Source organism: Trichechus manatus, unplaced genomic scaffold (genome assembly GCF_000243295.1).
Source record: "Trichechus manatus latirostris isolate Lorelei unplaced genomic scaffold, TriManLat1.0 scaffold00090, whole genome shotgun sequence".
Taxonomy (NCBI): Eukaryota; Metazoa; Chordata; class Mammalia; order Sirenia; family Trichechidae; genus Trichechus; species Trichechus manatus.
Window position 1 is genome coordinate 8,358,880 of NW_004444026.1, and position 20,713 is coordinate 8,379,592.

General features: G+C 40.2%; 1 protein-coding gene across 6 annotated transcripts in view; it reads left to right on the top strand.

Moving 5' to 3' along the window:
* Window positions 1-20,713, top strand: part of XPO7 (exportin 7) — a 98,179-nt gene that overhangs the window by 71,893 nt on the left and 5,573 nt on the right. For all 6 annotated transcript variants that reach the window (XM_004382101.1, XM_023736675.1, XM_023736676.1 and 3 more), the window contains 15 exons: window positions 1,422-1,568; window positions 2,340-2,512; window positions 4,598-4,791; window positions 5,446-5,551; window positions 8,104-8,239; window positions 8,762-8,835; window positions 9,968-10,048; window positions 11,114-11,177; window positions 11,633-11,741; window positions 12,698-12,804; window positions 14,778-14,866; window positions 15,825-15,932; window positions 17,832-17,914; window positions 18,375-18,589; window positions 18,813-18,951. In XM_004382101.1, coding sequence (XP_004382158.1) covers window positions 1,422-1,568; window positions 2,340-2,512; window positions 4,598-4,791; window positions 5,446-5,551; window positions 8,104-8,239; window positions 8,762-8,835; window positions 9,968-10,048; window positions 11,114-11,177; window positions 11,633-11,741; window positions 12,698-12,804; window positions 14,778-14,866; window positions 15,825-15,932; window positions 17,832-17,914; window positions 18,375-18,589; window positions 18,813-18,951 — 1,825 coding nt within the window. The remainder of the gene's footprint in view (window positions 1-1,421; window positions 1,569-2,339; window positions 2,513-4,597; window positions 4,792-5,445; window positions 5,552-8,103; window positions 8,240-8,761; window positions 8,836-9,967; window positions 10,049-11,113; window positions 11,178-11,632; window positions 11,742-12,697; window positions 12,805-14,777; window positions 14,867-15,824; window positions 15,933-17,831; window positions 17,915-18,374; window positions 18,590-18,812; window positions 18,952-20,713) is intronic.

Here is a 20,713-nt window from a genome sequence, read left to right on the forward strand (position 1 = left end):
ACTACCATGGCCTCCACCAGACTGAGTCCAGTACAACTAGATGGTGCCTGGCTACCACCACTGACTGCTCTGACAGGGATCACAACAGAGGGTCCCAGACAGAGCTGGAGAAAAACATAGAACAAAATTCTAACTCACAAAAAAAGACCAGACTTACTGGCCTGACAGAGACTGGAGAAACCCCGAGAGTATGGCCCCGAGGCACCCTTTTAGCTCGGTTAACCGTTCAGTGAAAGTCTGGACAGCCCATAAAACAAAACGAGGCTAATCGGGCACAACAGTCCAGGGGCAAGGACTAGAAGGCAGGAGAGGACAGGAAAGCTGGTAATAGGGAACCCAAGCCTGAGAAGGGACAGTGTTGACATGTTGTGGGATTGTTAACCATTGTTGTAAAACAATACGTGTACTGTTTAGTGGGAAGCTATTTGTTCTGTAAACCTTCATCTAAATTACAATTTTAAAAAAAAAAAGGAAAAAACCTCTACCCTCATATCCTAATAAATGAAGGCATGTATAAAGAAACATATAATTAAATATACTAGCATAATATGTAAGTTAATAAGATTTGATGTAAGTATATAATCAAATATATAAATACAGCAATATATGGATAAAGAGCCCTGGTGTCGCAGTGGTTAAGAGTTACAGCTGCTAATCAGAAGGTCAGCAGTTTGAATCCACCAGCAGCTCCTTGGACACCCTATGGGGCAGTTCTACTCTGTCCTGTAGGGTTGCTCTGAGTCAGAATCAACTGGAGAGCGGTGGGTCAGTATATGGATAAATACATTTATCATAGTAATGATGATATAAACATATGAACCATTTGTGTAACTTTGCCACTGTAGTTCAGTTGTGCTTAATGATAAATTTGACATATGCAAAAATAAAATTTCACTCTTTTCTTTGACTGGTAGAAAGCAAACAGATCAATCTCATCATGGATTATGCCCTGTTTCTTGCATTAATCAGCTTTGTAACCTTAGGAAAGTAGTGTAATCTTCTGGGCTTTTGTTTCATATTCTTTCAATTGGAGTTAATAATCCCATCTCATAGGATGATTATTACCAAGAGACATCCCTTTGAACAGTGAGGTTTTTTTAAATTGTTTTTAAACCTTACACAGATGTATCTGGAAACCCTGGTGGCGTACTGGTTAAGAGCTGTGGCTGCTAACCAAAAGGTCAGCAGTTCGAATCCACCAGGCACTCCTTGGAAACCATATGGAGCAGTTCTGCTCTGTTCTATAGAGTCGCATTGAGTCGGAATCACCTTTATGGCAGTGGTTTCTTTTTTACAGATGTGTCATTGAGTATAGTGATTTATAGCCCAGAGGTTAAAAAGTAGATTCCTCCCCCTTATGCCATTCTTGAAGTATGGTGAGTCACATTTTAAATTTTATTTTTGTCTTATGCTGTTGCCAGAGTTTATCAGACCCAAACAATTACCATGAGTTTTGCAGACTACTGGCTCGATTGAAAAGTAACTATCAACTGGGAGAACTGGTAAAGGTGGAAAACTACCCTGAGGTCATCCGATTGATAGCCAACTTCACAGTGACCAGCCTACAGGTTTGTCTTTGATTGCTTGTCCCTTTCTTACAAACATTAGAATCCGTTTTCTCTTACTCATTGATTTTAACCTTGTAAGGATATTCTTTAATTTTTTTTCTTGGCAAAGGTGAATATAAGTGTAGGGTAACCCTGCAGAGTAGTTACGTTTGTAGCCTATTCATATGCATTTACAAAAATGCGAGGAGTATGGTTAGAGGAACATGTGGGAATTATAAGGATAATATTTAGATTCAAGGCAGAGAGAATTCTGTCATAATTATCCCTAAAAAAGGCAAGATTCGAACAGGGAACTGGACAGAAGAGTAAAAAGAAGAGCCTCCTTTCTTTGTTCATCATGTAATAATAGGGCAGAAGTTCTCAAACTTTATGGCTTGCATCAAAATCATGCAAGGAACTTGATGAAAAATACAAGCGCTTGAGTTTTACCCCATAATTATCGATTTAACAGATCTTGGGTGGAGCCCAGGCATCTGTATTTCTAACAACTTTGCCAAGTGATTCCGATGCATACTAACATTTGAGAGCCACTTCCATAAGGCTTCCCTTGTGGTAAGGTTTACACAACCAGGTTAGAACAGCTCTTCTCATTAGATGATTATTGTCTGAAATGCTTAATAAACATTAAACTAGTTGCCACACACAGAACAAAGCCCATAAAAGTTTATCCTTTAAAAAAAAAGTCTTTATGCTTTGTATTGAGTGGCATGGGACTGATGTATTGTGTACAAAAATGAAAACTATGCCTTCTGCTCTTTTGATTTTACTTAGCACTGGGAATTTGCCCCAAATAGTGTGCACTATCTCCTGAGCCTATGGCAGCGGCTGGCAGCCTCCGTGCCATACGTCAAAGCCACAGAGCCCCACATGCTGGAAACGTATACTCCTGAGGTCACCAAAGCCTACATCACATCCCGCTTGGAATCTGTGCACATCATACTGAGGTAAGGGACCCGGGGCAGCCTCCTTCTTTACCCCACCAGTAGCCTAGTGCCAAACTCACCAGAGGTCAGACACCCAGTTGAGTCTTATTGGATCTAATACTGTTAATGGTTATTTTTCCTTGTCAGCAGAATAGCAGATGAGAATGTAAAGTCTGAGAGTCTTTAACATCCTATTCATGCCCCACTTTGTTACCATCAATAGCAATAACTTTGAGTATAAAGTTTATATAATCAGTATACAGTAAATCAGTATAATGTTTGTCCTTGGCACTGGTTTTCTTTAAATGTGAGAGAAACATTTATAGGACATAGGTGATAAGAATTATAATGTGTAAGTTATAGGTGCTTAACGTGAACTCCTAGAGAAATAAGTAGATAAATAAAATCACACAATCAAGTTAATTATCAACTCTAATTCCAGAGCGTCCTAGAAAACATAAGAATTTTATTAGGCAGCTGATCACTGATTCAATCACTGATCTAATCCATGAAGCACATGGTTTCTGTTCACCTTAACTGTTAACTGGACCAGAAACCTGTAGCTAAAGAAATGTCAGACCCTTTTAAAAAGGCTTTTATATAAAGTGAAGGTATTCTTTGTTTAGGGACCTTTGGTATCTGTTTTTTTCATTGGCTGTTCCTCAAGGGAATTTACTCTTTAAGGTCTGGTTTTTTTATTTTTTTTTTTTTGTTGTTTGTTTTTTTAATAGCTTGGGTTCTTAATTTGCTCAGAGTTTAGTGCCATTAGTTGTCACAGAGATAGCTCTAGTCTTAACGATTTATAACTTGAATCATTTCAAATTCTAAGTAATCCTGAGGTTCACTGAAAAGGATTGTTCTGTTACTAGCTCCAGAGCCCTGATGGCACAGTGGTTAAGAGCTCGACTGCTGACCAAAAGGTCGGCAGTTGGAATTCACCAGCCACTCCTGGGAAACCCTATGGGGCAGTTCTACTCTGTCCTATAAGGTCGATATGAGTCAGACTCGACTCAGTGGCAACAGGTTTAGTTTTTTGGTATTATTAGCTCCATAGTTTCTGTTCCTGAGTAATTAGCTGATTTAATGAGGCAGTGTTATAGACTGGTTAAGTGTATATGGGGGCTCTGGGGCCAGAAAGCCAGTTAGTAGCTGTGTACTCTTAGGCAAGTTTCTCAGTTTCCTTGTTTGTAAAATACAAATAACAATAATAGGCCTACCTCATAAGGCTATTACGAGGATTAATGTGTCCTGGAGCAGCGATCCATGATAACAACACAATATTAACTGCTAGTGGTGGTGGTGGTGGTAGTGCTGCTGCTGCTACTACTACTACTGGCATTGTCATACTACAGCGTGACAGTAGACAGCTTGTAATATGGCAAGACTTTAAAATCTAGGAACCAGTAGATAAGGAAGACCTAGTACAGATCCACAATCCTTCATCTCCAATTGTTAAATTTAAGAAAATGTGAAAGCTAAATTTCCTCATCAGTTTGGCACCAAAACTTATTTGGTGGTAAAATTTGACATAAACTGATATGAGACCATTTATAGTATTGTTAATCCTATTAGTATGATCATTCATAATATTCATGCATTTTGCTACAGAAATGTTGTGTTTGCTGCCACCTCAAAGCCCATTGAGGGTTTTACATAGCATAGTAGAGGCATCATATTTCCCTCTTTTAATCTGCAAATTTCTGAATTCCAAAACACATCTGGCCCCAGTGACTTCACACAACAGATTGTGTACTTGTAGTAAGTCCCAAGTATATTATAGTCAAGAAAAGCTAAAGACTCAGAACCAAGAGCTCATAAAGGTGAGAAGCATGGGGCTGAGAGGATCAAGACAGACAGATGTTAAGAGACTGATAATTAGGATATACCAACAAGCAGAATATACCCAAGGGAGACTGATGCTAGGGTGAAGACATCTGCCTTCCAACTGTTTTTATATCCCTTCCCTGGTAAAAAGTCGTGTCAGGATGTGTGGCTTCTAGGATTGGAAATGGTGGCTATAGCTGATTAAGAAGAATTATTTGCTGCGTTGGGGAAGTCAGTGGCCATGTTTTAAGAGAACTACCATCCTTCTTCCCTGGGGAGCAGAGATGGGCTGGAAGATCCTCTGGAAGATACAGGCCTGGTCCAGCAGCAGTTGGACCAGCTGTCTACAATTGGGCGTTGTGAATATGAGAAGACATGTGCACTCCTCGTGCAGCTGTTCGACCAGTCGGCCCAGTCCTATCAGGAGCTGCTACAGAGTGCCAGTGCAAGCCCTATGGATATTGCAGTGCAGGAAGGTAAGTGTACAGTGCTTTTACCTTGAACTCTAGACCTGTAAGGAGATGCTGTCAAACCCCTTCACTCATTGCCACCTTTCTTTTCTACCTCTCCCTCAAAAGAATTCTTTCATCGTCAATTACCTCCATATACACACACACACAAAAATGGTGAATAAATATTTCAGGGGACTAGGGAAGAGTAACTAAAATCATACATGCAATGAGTGTTTTTAACTCAAAAAGTATTGTTGTTAGTTGCCACCGAATCGATTCCAGCTCATGATGACCCCAGGTGTGCAGTTCTACTGCTCAATGGGATTTTCAGGGCTGTGACCTTTCAGAAGCAGATTGCCAGGCCTGTCTTCCAAGGTGCCCCTGGATGGATTCAAACTGCCAACCTTTTGGCTAGTAGTCAAGTGCTTAACTGTTTGCACCACCCAGGCATTCCCTAAGAAAGTACTGCACCTCAAAAATAATGATCTTGTCTGAAATAGGAATAGGAATTCTAATGAATTTCCTGCTTGGTATCACCGTTTTACCAGAACAGAGTGTGGGTCTACTATGGGGCTGTTAAGATTAAGGAAGCTCATAGTAAGAATTAACCTCATAGGAGTAATTTCTTCATGAAATTATCACTGGAGATGACACTAATGGATCTTCTTTCTGTTTCAGGAAGGCTGACGTGGCTGGTTTACATTATTGGAGCAGTGATTGGTGGCCGAGTGTCTTTTGCCAGTACTGATGAGCAAGATGCTATGGATGGCGAGCTTGTCTGTCGGTAAGTGCTCCCCACAGAGGGTTTCCATTTCATTGCCATGCCCACTACCCCTTTCTTTGAGTCCTGCAACCATGAGGACTTGACATGCTTCTGTTGATGCTTTTCTCCCATCTACAGAATAGAACCTTACAAAAGTGATGATAGCCCATGGAAATGAAGGATTGTTACAGGTCCAACTTGAAGCCTTTTATAAGTATAGCAAGAATTCTGCCTGAGAGTCTTACTTTTTAAGAAAGCATTTACTGTAATTCTGTATAGAAATGATGGATAGAGAATTAGAAAAACCAAAGTGGGTAATAGCTTTTAGTTCTGTTTAAGGACATTGTCTCAGAATTAGTGGAATGTGGTCTGCTTTTGTCAAACCAAAATAAGTCTAATAGAAAGTTATGGTTCTTCTTCAAATGTCCCCAAAGACTGAATTACAGATTTCCAGTAGCCTTTCAAATCTCTTGGCCGTATATTTTTCCACGTACAGAATTTCAAATTGTTTGATGTCTGTGTAATTCTCATCTTATCAAAAACCTTTAAATAAGCATTAAAGTTCTTCAGAAACTTAATATTTCTGAGTTGAAGGGAGGAAAAAAATAAAACAATTAGTGATTTCCAAAAAATTTACCTAACGTAGAAATAAAAAGGCAGATTTTTTTTTTAAATCTTCTTATTTTTTTTATTGTGCTTTAAGTGAAAGCTTACAGATCAAGTTAGTTTCTCATACAGAAATTTATACACACATTCTTATGCGACCCTAGTTACTCTCCTATACTGTGACAGCACACTCCTTCTTTCCACCCAGATATCCCATGTCCATTCAACCAGCTCCTGTCCCTTTTTGATGGCAGATTTTTTTAATATCCTGAAGCAGAAGTTCTTAAACCTTTTGGTCTCAGGACCACTTTACCCTCTTAAAAATTATTGAGGATCTCAAACAGCTTATGTTTATTGGATTATACCTATCGATATTTACCATACTAGAAATTAAAATTGAGAAATTTTTTAAATATTTATTAATTCATTTTAAAATAATAATAAACCCATTAAATGTTAAGAAGTATTTTTGTGAAAAAAACTGTATTTTCCACAGAAAAATTAATGAGAAGAGTGTCTTTGTTTTACATTTTTACAACACAGCTGGATTCTCATATCTGCTTCTACATTCAGTCTTTTCTGGTATCACAGGTCTCGTAGCCTCTGGAAAACCCCACTATACCCTCATGTGAGAATGCAAGTGGAAAGGGCAAATAATATCTTAGTAGGTATTATGAACATGGTTTTGTGACCTTGGCAGAGAACTGCTTCCCTAAAGGGTTCTAAACCTTCAGATGCTTTCCTTAGAGATGAACACATTTAAACTTTTAATACCTTATAATTTGGTGGCACAATGGTTAAGCACTCAGTTGCTAACTGAAAGGTCAGTGGTTTGAACCCACCAGCCGCTCTGCAGGAGAAAGATGTGGCAGAATGCTTCCGTAAAGATTATAGCCTTGGAAACCCTATGGGGCAGTTCTACTTTGTCCTGTAGGGTCGCTATGAGTCGGACTCTATTTGACAGCAACAGGTTTTGAAACATCTCACTTAAAGATTGAGCTATAATTCTGATTCTTCTTCTGAAAATCCCATTTGTCTCTTTTCCATCCCTTTTTTCTTTATCAGATGCCCATTTGCTCATAGGTGCCTTAGTCCTAACAAAAATCTCTATGGCGTTATGCCATTGGCATTTTTTGAAGGGTTCAGCAAAGATGTAATAAGGATGAAAATCTGATACTTTTCTGATTCTGCAGCTTGGTGTGATACTGTGTATGTGTCATAATGTAAATTGAGAGTTTAGAACATTGTCTTGTTGACTGGTTCTCAGCTTGAGTATTGCAACACAATGATTGAGTCATGATATATCACAAATAGTTTGTTACCTATTCCCACAGTATGTAAATGTCAAATGACTCACTTGTAATAACATCATTCTTATTCATTCAGCATCCACTCACTTGGATTCCAATATGCTTTCTTTTGAGGGGGATGCCACAAACAAAAAAGGGATGAAGTCACAGCTAGTGTATCTGCTATTTGTCCTGGAAGTGTTCCCTGCCTGTGAACATCATCTTTCACGTGTCTCCATTCTTTTCATGGCTCTGTAGGAAAAAAGATTGAGAACCACTGGTCTAGTCCAATCCCTCATTTTATAAAGAGGAACTTGAACTCAGAAAATAAACTGCTTTATCCAAGGTCTCAACAGAAGTTTCAAGAAAGTCCCATTACCTCTCATACCAGTGTTTTTTCACTATTTTTTAAGCCGATCAGGAGTTTTGCCTCAACCTGTAGTCTCAGTGTATTAGAAGTATCAAACGTCTAACCAGTCACTCCCCTGCATGGTTCCTGTGAGGCAGAAACGAAGAGAATTTTGTCCCCTCAACAGAGTTTAGAGTCTGCAGAGAATGCCTTTCCCATAGGATGGGTAAGGAGAGGAGGCATGTATGACTATTCTGGGGTAGGTTGGATTTTCTAGAGTGACCAGGATATCCTGCTGTTGAGAGAAATCATTGCTCCTCTTCCTCTAGGGTGCTACAGCTGATGAACCTAACAGATTCTCGCCTGGCTCAGGCGGGTAATGAGAAGCTAGAACTGGCCATGCTGAGCTTTTTTGAGCAGTTTCGTAAGATCTACATTGGGGACCAGGTGCAGAAATCCTCTAAGGTAACAGAGACTCTCAGTTGGCTCCAGTTAGTTCTCACTTCTCACTTGTGGAATTGCTGATTGAGGGAGATGGTTCTTAACACGTCAGATGCAGCTTCCAGATCTTAGGTATCAGGATAGTCAGGTATCTCCTCTTAGTCTTTAGGATTCTGGGAGACTCATCAAAGAACTGGGTCCATTTCTCTAGTGCTTCATATGCTTAACAGATGGCCAGTCAGAACATCTGTTGTTCCTCCCCCAAAATTGGCAATTCTTAGTCTCAATACAGGAATGTATGTTCAGAACACCAGAAATTCTTTTTGTAATTTCAGGGTTGAAGAGGGCCAGTAAGGTAGCTCAGCATCGATCCGGTATTCTTTAATACTTAGAAATTAGCTCATCCTTCAGTAAAGTCTTCCCCAGCATTGTTGCCCATTTTCTTCCCACCTCTTTCCCCCTGAATGTGGACAAAAATAGTACTGGGGTATGATTGTTCTAATCCTTATTTCCCGGTTACTTTCTCTTCGTTTAACACAACACCAGCTGTATCGCCGACTCTCAGAAGTTCTGGGCTTGAATGATGAGACCATGGTCCTCAGCGTCTTCATAGGAAAAATGTAAGTGTTTTACTTGCCATCAGCAAGAGTCCCTTGCAATTCTGTTGCAACTGTAAAATGTGATCTTGGCATTGTTCTGCCAGTGCCTTGGTATTCCAGCATTGATCGTTTGCGTCAGAAAATTGTGCATTTGAGTGTGTGACAAGCTGTGCTTAGAGATATGGCCCGGCCCCAGAGCATTCCAGGCATGTACAGGCAAGGATTTAATCGTGTTCATGTGGAATCCCATCTTCAGCCTCTGGAATCACAGGTGAAACCCCTGTCAACAGCATTAGCAAAACGGACCTGCCTCCCCAGTGATTGGTGAACATCCTCTCACCTGTTCACCATGCTGCCAGGGATGCCCAGAGGAGGTATTCACTTCCTGGTGCTGACTGGCACTAGCTATGCCCCACAGGAGGAGAGCCCCACTTTAAAACAGGCTTTTTCCTCTCAAGAAGCATCACCTTTTGGGAGTCTTGAGTCTCTAAAACCTAGTGCTATTGTTTGAACTGTCTGTAAAGTTGAATTTCCTGATTGGCCCTTTTTCTTTTAAGTTATGCTCTTTTGGTTACTTTTTAGGAGCTCAATTTATTAAAGCACACACCCGAAGCCAAATATATTACCCAGGGCTGTGTGCAGAGTAACATTTTGCCTCCTTGCAACTCAACTATCCCAGCGCTAAACACTCATATCCAAGAGCTGGTTAATAATTTAAGATAAATAAAGTAAAGGGGGTCTAAAGGACTCTCCCAGCCAAGAATCCAGAAGCAAGGGCTACTAGAATTCTGCAGCTGACAGTGGATGGTGCAGGTGCAGAATTGCATACGTCTGCATGTTATCACTGCCGCAGAAATCTCTTACCCTTGCTGCAGAAATCAGCCCTGGAGTGCCCCAGAATTCCAAGGGCCTGGGTATGGGCCAGTGTAGCTTTGGAACCAAGTAGTGAAGATTATCTGAAGGATAATTTTTCTAGTCAACCAAATGTAAGTACGGAGATTTTATACCCATTTTTTGTGGTTGTGATGTCTGTGAATTGGTGATGGAGGTGTGTGGTGACTTTTGATGGATGATTTTCTTCTTCTCTCAACCCTCAAGGAAACCAGGGAAATCAAAAGTATCTTTTGCTTTTTTTTTTCTTTTTGTCCTCCAGCATCACCAACTTGAAGTACTGGGGCCGTTGTGAACCAATAACCTCCAAGACACTACAGCTTCTCAATGACCTCTCCATTGGATATCCTTTTCTAAGATAGCTTCTGTGGACAACAGACTTTGTCATGCCATAGTATAGAAATCATGGCTTCTTGCTGTTCCCACTTTCATTTCATTTTGGTGTGTACTCAAGTACTTTACATTTTCCAGTGAGCCAACACACAACCTAATAGTTTACTATAGATTTTTCTCTGGCTGTTCCTGCAGTCTAGATATTTCATAGCCAACAGATATGTTTCATAGGTATATACACTCTGTGTAGCCAAGAGTTCAGCATCTTTAATGGTAGCAGAGTCCTTCGTGATTCGTCCTATCAGCTGATTGGTAGAAGGATTCTAATTAGTAGCTTTGCCATAAAAGGAGTGAGTACACTTCCTTTTGACTTGGATTACCCATCATCATCGAGTCAATTCCGGCTCATAGCAAGCCTATAGGACAAAGTAGAACTTCTCCATAGGTTTTCCAAGGAGTGGCTGGTGGATTTGAACTGCTAACTTTTGGTTAGCAGCAGCCGTAGCACACCATAGCTCTTAACCGCTGCGCCACAAGGGCCCCTGACTTGCATTAGGTCTGCTATAAAGTTTGAGTGCAGCCTTTCACAACCAGGGTTATGCAAGTGAATTGAACCTTATGAAAATTATTTAAGTGACTTTTTTTCTCAATTCTCCCAAAGATTATACAATGTAACTAGTACAATTCTGAAAATATAGGAAAGAAGTCATTACACACAATGGATGCCTTAGGCAGGGTATTAGGACTTAATTCTCTCTTGAAACCTCTGTTGAGAAAAGATACCCTAGGATATCCATGATTCTTGGGGAAAACTACTGGGATTTATCTGTTTTCTTACAAATAAGAGTTTGGTATAGGTATTCTCTTATTGATCAGTTAAATACTGCTTAGAAGAGAACAGATTTTTTCCTACTTGGCAGTGGTACACTCAGGCAGTTAAGAAAAATAAGATACTTGGGTGTGGAATTCAAAGTAAAGAAATAAACTATTCTTTATCATCCTGGAAAGTTTCAATTTGTCTTAGATATTCTTAGTTTGCTTCACACTTTCCTTGACCTTCTCCCTTTGTCTTCACATACAGTAGTGTAAGGAAACTAGTAAAGCTTAGTGCGGTACAGTTCATGCTGAACAATCACACGGTGAGTAATTTTACCCCGTCTTCCTGGTTCTAATCTCCAGCCACATATACACGTACACACACACACTTTCTTAGTACATAAAGTAGATTTTTAAATTGAGGTCTTGGTGCTACTGCAGTGAAATACTGTGTTCCCTAACCCATATCACATTGCCAGATTATAAGTTTTTCCCAGAAGTTGATCTGCCATATTACACTTACTGCCATCAGAGCTGTTCTTTGGGATCCAGATGATCTGAGTTATGGTGAAGTCACTTACTACTACATTCATACCTCACATGAATGACTTGTAGGTATGAACAACAATAATGGGAAAAAAATACCCCTCAGATCCTTAAGGAATGACCCTGTGGTCATTAGCTTGAGAGAGGGCTCAGTAATTCCTAAATTACTGGCTTGCATTCTACCTCTAATCCATGTTTTTACCTTTTTAACTTGTTTTCTTTTTTTCAATAGAGCGAGCACTTTTCATTTTTGGGTATTAACAATCAGTCCAACCTGACAGACATGCGGTGTCGGACTACCTTCTACACAGCACTTGGGCGTCTCCTCATGGTGGATTTAGGTACTGCAATAAATCCTAGAGGCTCATGAAGTAATCTGGCACTGTTCTAAATTTTTATTTGAAGACAGAAAACTAGATGTGGGGGAAGTCTTCTGTTATTTCAACAGTAACAAAACTATCTGAAATAACAGCCTGATTTTGCCAAGAACAGATCGTGCTATCATGGTCCCTATAACTGGAGGACATGAATAACAACATGCTTCTGAAGTTTTTATCTTATATGCAGTAGTTTTAGAATTCCATCCATTACCTCATCTGTAAAATAAGAGGATTTAGAATTGAGGTTCCTAAATTCTTCTCATTGGCCAGATAAACCCCACCCCATGTTGAGGTGTAACCCCTCTGAGATGGTCAATAAAACTTTATATAACCCAGTTTACTAGCACATATCAATCAGGAGGGCTTACTCACCTTTCTAGCTCTTGTGATATTAACAGTTTTGGGTCAACTAATATTGAAGCTCAGTGTTATTATCATAGTTTTGAGCTATTTAAATTTAGTCCTATTAAGATGACATCATAAAACCTTCCAGGTTTATGAAGGGTTGGGGGGGGGGCCAGGGGGGTATAAATAGAGCCTCCACAAGCACCTGACTCAAGTTCAGATCTCATCTAGTTCTCATATACCAGACTCAGTCCTTTCTCAACTGGCTGTATAGTTCTCCCTTAAGGAAAAATAATACATTATACACATATGAATTTCTGACATTGTGGCCCATTATCGAAAAAAGTAGGACATTCCTGGACTAGATGATTTCTGTAGTTTTCTAGTTTAAAAATTCCTGTTTCTATTTATACACTTTACTCTTACATTACTACTAATACCTGTTGGAATAATAAAGGGACCCCTTTAAATTATTCTTGGGTCGTTCACCTTTCATCCCATCTTATTTTCCACGCTTACATATCTTTGAATATTTGCTTTTGGGGTCACACCTTGGGTTGTTTCCCTTACAGGAGAGGATGAAGATCAGTATGAGCAGTTCATGCTGCCACTCACAGCAGCGTTTGAGGCTGTGGCCCAGATGTTTAGCACTAATAGTTTCAATGAGCAAGAGGCAAAGGTGAGTCCTTCACCCACTGATCAACTTCTGGTTGAGGGCAATCCCTGGTAGAGACTGGATTAGCTAGTGCTGCAGAAAATGGTGCTTATCCATAAACTAACCACTGGTTTAGCTTTTTGTTTAATCTCTTCGTCTTCTGGAATTTTGAAATAGAAGGACCAGTATAGATTTATAGACTCTTGTTTTATGTTAAAGGTATACTCCTAAGCAGCTCTTAGGATTTGATACATAACATTTTCATTATCATTCAGTTCATTGTGTTTTCTAATTTCCATTAAGATTTCTTCTTTGACACGAGTCATTTAGAAGGGTTTTTTTTTTTAATTTCCATATACATGGGATTTTAAAGTTACTTTTTAGCAGGGCTTTGAACCAGGAAGTTATACATAAAGAATCACCAGGGGATCTTGTTAAAATGTAGATTCTGATACAGTATATCTGGGGTGGAAATGCAAATTGTCAGCAGGGAACTTGTTAGAAATGCAAATTCTCAGCAGGAGTTCAAACCGAACTGAAGCAGTTTAAAGCCCTGCTTTTTAGTTACTGATTTTTAGCTCTCAGAATTGTCATTCTTTTTACTTCACACATACCTGCTCTCTATGCCAAAATCAGAAGACGTTAGGATATTAATATTTGTAGGACTTTTTGCAGTGTTCTCAAGGACACTGAGGCTGAATGGTAGATCCACCAAATAGCCAGAGGTATTGCCAGAAAAAAATACCAGGCTTTACCTCACATTCTAAAGTTCTCCTTCTCTTTCATCTTTAGAAAAAAGCCCAAGTCAGCAGGGAAATCAGATAGCAACATCACTTTGTCTAACTCTCTCTCCCCCTTCTTACTTGTGTTTTGGAGTCTGAGGTGTGTACCATTCAGAGGTAGAGTTGTGTATAACACATAAACTTAGAATATCAACCAATATCTATGACTTAATTATGGGATATCAGTGACTATCAGCCGTTTTCCCCATCACATTAGTTCCATACAAAGCAAATAAAATTAACAAAAATAACCACCTGGGCCATGGAATACAACCGTCACCCATATCTTTGGCAAGCTCCCTGTAACAAGTCTTTTATATTGACCGTATCTTAGATGTGAAAACTGAGCTTATGGTATCAGCTTAGGAATAAAACTATTTGCTTGAAACAAGCTGTTAGAAGGAGTACAGTAGTTTTTGACAAATGAGTCAGGACACCAAATGTGCTACCTCCTTGAGCATATTGATGGCCATTAGCTTTTAATAGCAGTCTTACAGGGCCAACAAATAAAAGTTTTATTAAGGAAGAGTGGTGACAGAATAGATAATGGATTTGGATTCTCAGTGCTTTGAGTCCTAATCCTGACCCTTCTACCACCTAGCATCATGATGTTGGGCGAGTTATTTGACCTCTTTAGGCCTTAGCTCTTTTTCTGTAAAAGGAGAGCATAGTATTTTCTCACTCTAAGATTAGACACTTCAGTCTTATTTGTAGATGCACCAAGCAGAGGAACGGGTACCAACTAGATTCCCCTCTTTGTCTTCCTTCTGGTAGGGTCTGCATTTGAGTTCCTTTGATGTTGATGCCTTTGTGTAATTAGGTACAGTACTAGGCCTTTAACTGATGTGGCTCTTCTACCTCTTGTATGAATGGGTTTTCCACTTTTTACATATGATTTTATCACTTTAATGTCATAAAACTTTATCAGCCTCTGCTTATGCTGTGATTGGCGAGGAACCATCCCGTTTTCTTAGTATAACAAGCTTCTAAAACTAATTTTCAAAGTGAAAAGATTTCATTCTAGCATTGAAGATAATGATTCAGAATATTTGGGGAGGAGTAGGTCACTATGAGTTAGAATCGACTCATCATTAACAGGTTATTTGTTAAAATCATGGGCAGAAGAATTTGGTTACAGATATGAGAAATCCCCCATCAGGTGGTTATAGGCTTTGTTTTTCTTCTATTTTAACATATTTCTGTCTTCTACTACAGAGAACCCTAGTTGGCCTAGTAAGAGACCTGAGAGGGATAGCTTTCGCCTTCAATGCCAAGACCAGCTTCATGATGCTGTTTGAATGGATGTATCCTGACTCAAACTGGGAACGTACCACAGCAAGCCTAAACTGGAATGTGAATCTGTGATGGAGTCATTGGGGAAGGAGGAGGGGAAGAAGGTGTGATGAGGCAAAGAAGACAGAGTTATCCAAAAGGCCTGCCACATATGTCCTGTAAACTGCCACTCCATAGGTCTCTAATGACATAATGTCTGCTTTGGTCATTGAGATTGAGAAATGAGAGGTAGTTTCCAAATTTCACTTTTGGGTCCCAGATAGAAATACCTATGAAACTATACCGTGTGAACTATTGCACATGTATTTTGCTACACTTAGAGACGGTTGTAGCTAAAAAAGACAGCTTTACTAGGAATTAGGAAGTTTAATCTTATTACTGACTTCATAACCTTAATCAAATCATTTAAAATCTGAGTGCCTGTTTCTCCAATAGTTATTAAAGGAAATAGCTGATTCCTTACATCATAGAAATGGTGAGAGGATAAGTAACCATCTGAAATATGTCAGGCTCTTTGGAAGAAAGGCATTGTGTAAATTAAAATGTACAATAGATTCCTATTACAGGTTATGGAGCCCTGGTGGTACAGTAGTTAAAGCTCTCGGCTGCTAACTGAAAGGTCAGTGGTTCGAACCCACCAGCTGCTCTGAGGAAAAAAGATGTGGCAGTCTGCTTCTGTAAAGATAACAGCCTTGGGAACCCTATGGGGCAGTTCTATTCTGCCCTGTAGGGTCGCTATGAGTCAGAATCGACACAACAGCAGTGGGTTTGGGTTTTTATTACAGGTTAAAGGACACACAGTTACTTTAGCATCTTTGGGTTGGAAAGACCTCAAGATTAGCAAGAGAGAAGAGACAGGAAATGAGAGAGTTGTAATTGGATAGTTTATGCTTGGCTAGTGCTGAGTAATTATTTTAAATTCTGACCCTTTCTGGATTCAGAAATTCTTCCTTAGCTTCTCACTTACAGATATCCATCCTACATGCCAATTCTCCAGCGGGCAATTGAGCTGTGGTACCATGATCCAGCCTGTACCACACCCGTGCTGAAGCTGATGGCAGAATTAGTTCATAATCGGTAAGCAAGAGGAAGACTTTCAGAGGGCACAGCTGCCCTTTTCTCTGAGAAAGGCCTAAGAGAACTTGCTTTATCTAGTTTCTCAGGCAGATTGTGGAAGATAAAGAAGATTCACTGCTATTAAAATTTGGAAACCTATCTTTATGTGTGTATGTTTTTGTGTTTGAAATAGCAGTATAACCAAAGGAAGCCTAGCAGCTTGCAGGAAGGAAACCACTTTAAAAAGAGTCTCGAGGTATCCATTCGTATGAGAAGTGAATTTGGCAACCAAGATTCTGGTTTCCCTTTCCACAGATGTCAAAGTTAACGTTTGGCAGTGGTGCCATACCCATCACATTTAGATAGACAGTGACACTTGAGAGTGATACGGGATGTAGCAGAATACCATTTCTTAAGAAATGTATTCATGAGGCAAATTGCAGCTGGATCAGTAAAAATTTACCTGAGAAGAAAGCAAGAAAGATTTCCAATGTACTAAATTTTAGACTTACCCAACAGAACCAGCACCTTGGCTCTGCTGGAATTTTTGATATGTGCATCTGCCTCGCGTGGGACTCCTGAGAATTAATAGTAAAACTACCTTAGTTAGGGGGAGTGAGTAACATTCAGAGGCTATAACCTCCCACAGGGTTTATATTCAAGAGTTATTTATAAAACAGATTTGGGCCTATCTACTCATTGCCAAGCACCTTCCTAACTACTGTGCCAGAAAAATCTCTGCCCTCTTGGATGTTGCAGTCTGTGGGGAAGACAGACTATAATAATAAATAAAATACAGAAGTATCAAACAGTGATTAGTACTGTGAAAAAAAAATTAAAAAAAAACAAGGTAATAGAGTAGAGAGGAACTTGATGAACAGCGTCAAGGAAGGCCTCTCTGGGGTGATATTTAAGCTGGGATCTGAATGACAAAGATGCTGGCAGTCTTGCAGAGACAAAGGAGAAAGAGTGTTCTAAACAGTAACAACTGCAAGAGTCCTAAGCTGGGATGAGTTTGCTGGGACCTTGAGACAGAAAAATGCCAATGTGGATGAGGGGCCATGGTAGACAGTGAGCCAGAGAGGTGGGCAGTGCTGGGTCATGTGGGGCCTAGTGTGGTAGCAGTGAGAAGTGTGCCTTTATTCTCATGGTGGTGGGAAGCTACTGGATTATTTTAAGCAAGAAATTAAATGATCTCTTTTATATTTTTAAAAGGCATTCTGGCCTGGGAGACTATATAGGAAGTGAATGGATTCAGGGCATATTTTAGAGCTAGATCTTGATAGATGAGATGTGGGGAGAGAAGGAAAGAAGACTCAAGGAGGACTCGTAGGTTTGAAGCCTTACCAACTAGAATCCAGTGAAGCTCATTAAACAATTGAGCAGCAAAAAGGAGGGGGTTCTTGTGTCAAAACTGAGATTGCTGGGGGGAAAAAGTCCAGCCCTGCCTGATTTGTGTTGTAGCATTCCAAGTCCTTTTGCATCTTTACATGTTGTCTTCTTATAAAGCGGCACTATTCCTTGTAACCTTCCCTCCGTTGCAGTGAAGCCATAAAGTGAGATGTAAATTAATGCTCGAAGGATTGCGAGTTAGCAGTAGCAGGAAGTGACTGGCAGAAGCTATACTTTAATCAAATGAAAATGGAGAATTCTAAGAGAGTAATTTTATCTGCTGCCTCCTTTTTTGGTTCCTTTAAATGTTTTTAATTTGAGCAGCAGAACCTGAATCTAGCATGTTGGTCTTCAAAGATACATCACTGACTAAGTATCTGACTAATTTGGTTTCTTTCACACTAGAATAAGTAATCTGCACATCTTAGTGCAAAAAGAATCATCCAAGGTACTCAGATGAGAACCTGAAGTACCCTAGTCTTCCAGCAGCCCATCTCTGACTTCTTCTCCTTCTTCTTCTCTGCTCAGATCTCAGCGGCTGCAGTTTGATGTCTCTTCCCCGAATGGCATCTTACTATTCCGAGAAACCAGCAAGATGATAACAATGTATGGTAAGTGTTTTAGCAGCTGGAAGTGAGTCCCAGCTCAGTCACCACACTGTAAGCAGTGTGTGGATCTCAGGACAACATCCCCATGGGCTTGTTGTATTCCTTATCATTTTGTATTAAGAGTGCCAACTGTCACAAAGGGCCTGCTAGAATTTTTATGCCTTTGAAGTAGGAGGGTTGCGTTATGATACACTTGTTGTTGTTCTATACTGTCAGTCAATTCCAACTCATAGCGACCCCATGTGACAGGAGAACTGCCCCTTAGGGTTTCCTAGGCTGTAATATTTATGGAAGCATATCACCAGGTCTTTCTTCCACGCCACTGGTGGGTTGGAACAGCTGCCCTTTCTATCAGCAGCCCAGTGCTTAACCACTGCACCACCAGGGCTCCTTTGGTATATACTGTCATTTAACAAATACACATATTTGTTAAATATAAATTATATATTATATATCTACTTAGGCAATCGCATCCTGACACTAGGAGAGGTCCCAAAGGATCAGGTCTATGCACTGAAGCTCAAGGGCATCTCCATCTGCTTCTCCATGCTGAAGGCCGCGCTTAGTGGGAGCTATGTCAATTTTGGAGTCTTCCGTCTCTATGGAGACGATGCCCTGGACAATGCTTTACAGACCTTCATCAAGCTGCTTCTCTCTATTCCCCACAGTGATCTCCTGGTAAGCCTTCAGCTTCATTGACAGGATCTAGCCCCTCCTCACGTTCAAACTTTTTTTACCTGAGACCCTGACCGAATGTTTCTGTTGTAAGCTAGATCCTTTGTGCTATAACTAGGTCTTTTGTTTTCCTACCTGGAGGGAACTAAGCTATTTAAGAACTTGTTTCCTGCATGTTAAGGTACTCAATGCCTAACCTGATTTTCTTCCTCCTCTGCTCCCACAGGATTACCCTAAGCTCAGCCAGTCTTATTATTCATTACTGGAAGTCCTGACCCAGGACCATATGAACTTTATTGCAAGCCTGGAACCTCATGTCATCATGTATATTCTCTCTTCCATTTCTGAAGGACTTACTGCACTCGGTAAGCATTTAGGCTTTGTTTGTTTGTTACCACTCAACTAAACTGAAGGGGAGAATCTTGCCCCAGCATCCAACTGGATTATTGCTTTGGGGAGTTGGTTGTCACAACAGAGTACTTAACTCCTGGGTACATTCTCATCCAGCAAACAGTCATTGATCGCTCCTAAGTGCCAGGCACTATGCTGGGCACTAAGGATACAGTAATTAACAACACATAGTTCCTATTCTTAAAGAGTTATTTGTCTGCTGGATGAGACAAGCATCATACTTAAGTACCGCAATGAGGGTGAGTACAAAGTGCTGTAGAAGCCTTCAGGAAGAATATCCAAACTCCTGGTTTTGAGGAGGTGGGTCAAGGATAGCTTGCTGGGAGAATAAGCATTAACACGTTAACATAAAAGCAGAACTAGTGTTAGCTAAGTTAGTGGGGGAGGTTCCTAGCAGCAGGAACAGCAAAGACAAACACCTCTAAGCAAGAAAGAACAAGGAAATGCAGAGGACTGGCATGAGCAGCGGCAGATTTTGAGATTATGAACGGGACCCTTGAGCCATATTACGATACTTAGACTTTATCCTGAGGGCAGTGGAAACCATGGAAGGGTTTCAGGCAGCTGGCTTCGTAAGTTTTTTCATCCTAGTCCAGCTGGTTCCTGTCAACTATTTTGTTTCTAGGCTGCCTTCCAGCAGTGTTATTAAGTGTGTGTGTCCAGAGAATAAGGCATATTTTTATATTAGGCTGAGAAAAATATAAATAGGAAGATTAAGTCAACTGAAAAATAATCATGATATATTGCAAATACACATAGAATGACTTTTGGATTGTCTACTATGGTGACTTAGCCACACCTCTGTGCCACTTCTTTGATACACATTTCCTTCCAGCGGGGTACATAGCCATATCTAGTACAGTCCAGCCAAGGTATCAGACTTTTCTTTGGGAGGCTGTTTTATAGATTCTTGAAAATAGAGGGACCCACAATAGCAAAAAGATGGAAACAACCTAGGTGCCCATCAGCGGATGAATGGATAAACAAATTATGGTATATCCACACAAGGGAATACTACACAATGATGAAGAATAATGATGAAGCCATGAAACATCTTATAACATGGAGGAATCTGGAGGTCATTATGCTGAGTGAATTTAATCAGTCACAAAAGGACAAATACTGTATAAGACCCTATTACGAGAACTCAAGAAAAGGTTTAAACACAGAAGAAAACATTCTTTGATGGTAGGGAGGGTGAGGGTTATTCACTAACTAGATAGTAGATAAGAATCACCTTAGGTGAAGGGAACGACAGCACACACTACAGGGGAAGCCAGCACAACTGGACTAAACCAAAGCTAAGAAGTTTCCTCAATACAATCAAATACTTTGAGAAACAGAGTAGCAGGGATGCGGGGTCTGGGGACCATGCTTTATCGGGGGACATCTAGGTCAATTGGCATAACAAAGCTTATTAAGAAAATGTTCTGCATCCTGCTTTGGTGAGTGGCATCTGAGGTCTTAAATGCTTGCAAGTGGCCATCTAAGATGCATCAATTGGTCCCAACCACCTGGAGTAAACGAGAGTGAAGAACACCAAAGACACAAGCAAAGTGTTAGCCCAAGAGACAGAAAGGGCCATATAAACCAGGGTCTTCATCAGCCTGAGACCAGAAGAACTAGATGGTGCCCGGTTTCTACCAATGACTGACCCGACAGGGTACACAACAGAGTGTCCCGGATGGAGCAGGAGAAAGGTGGGGTGCAGAACTC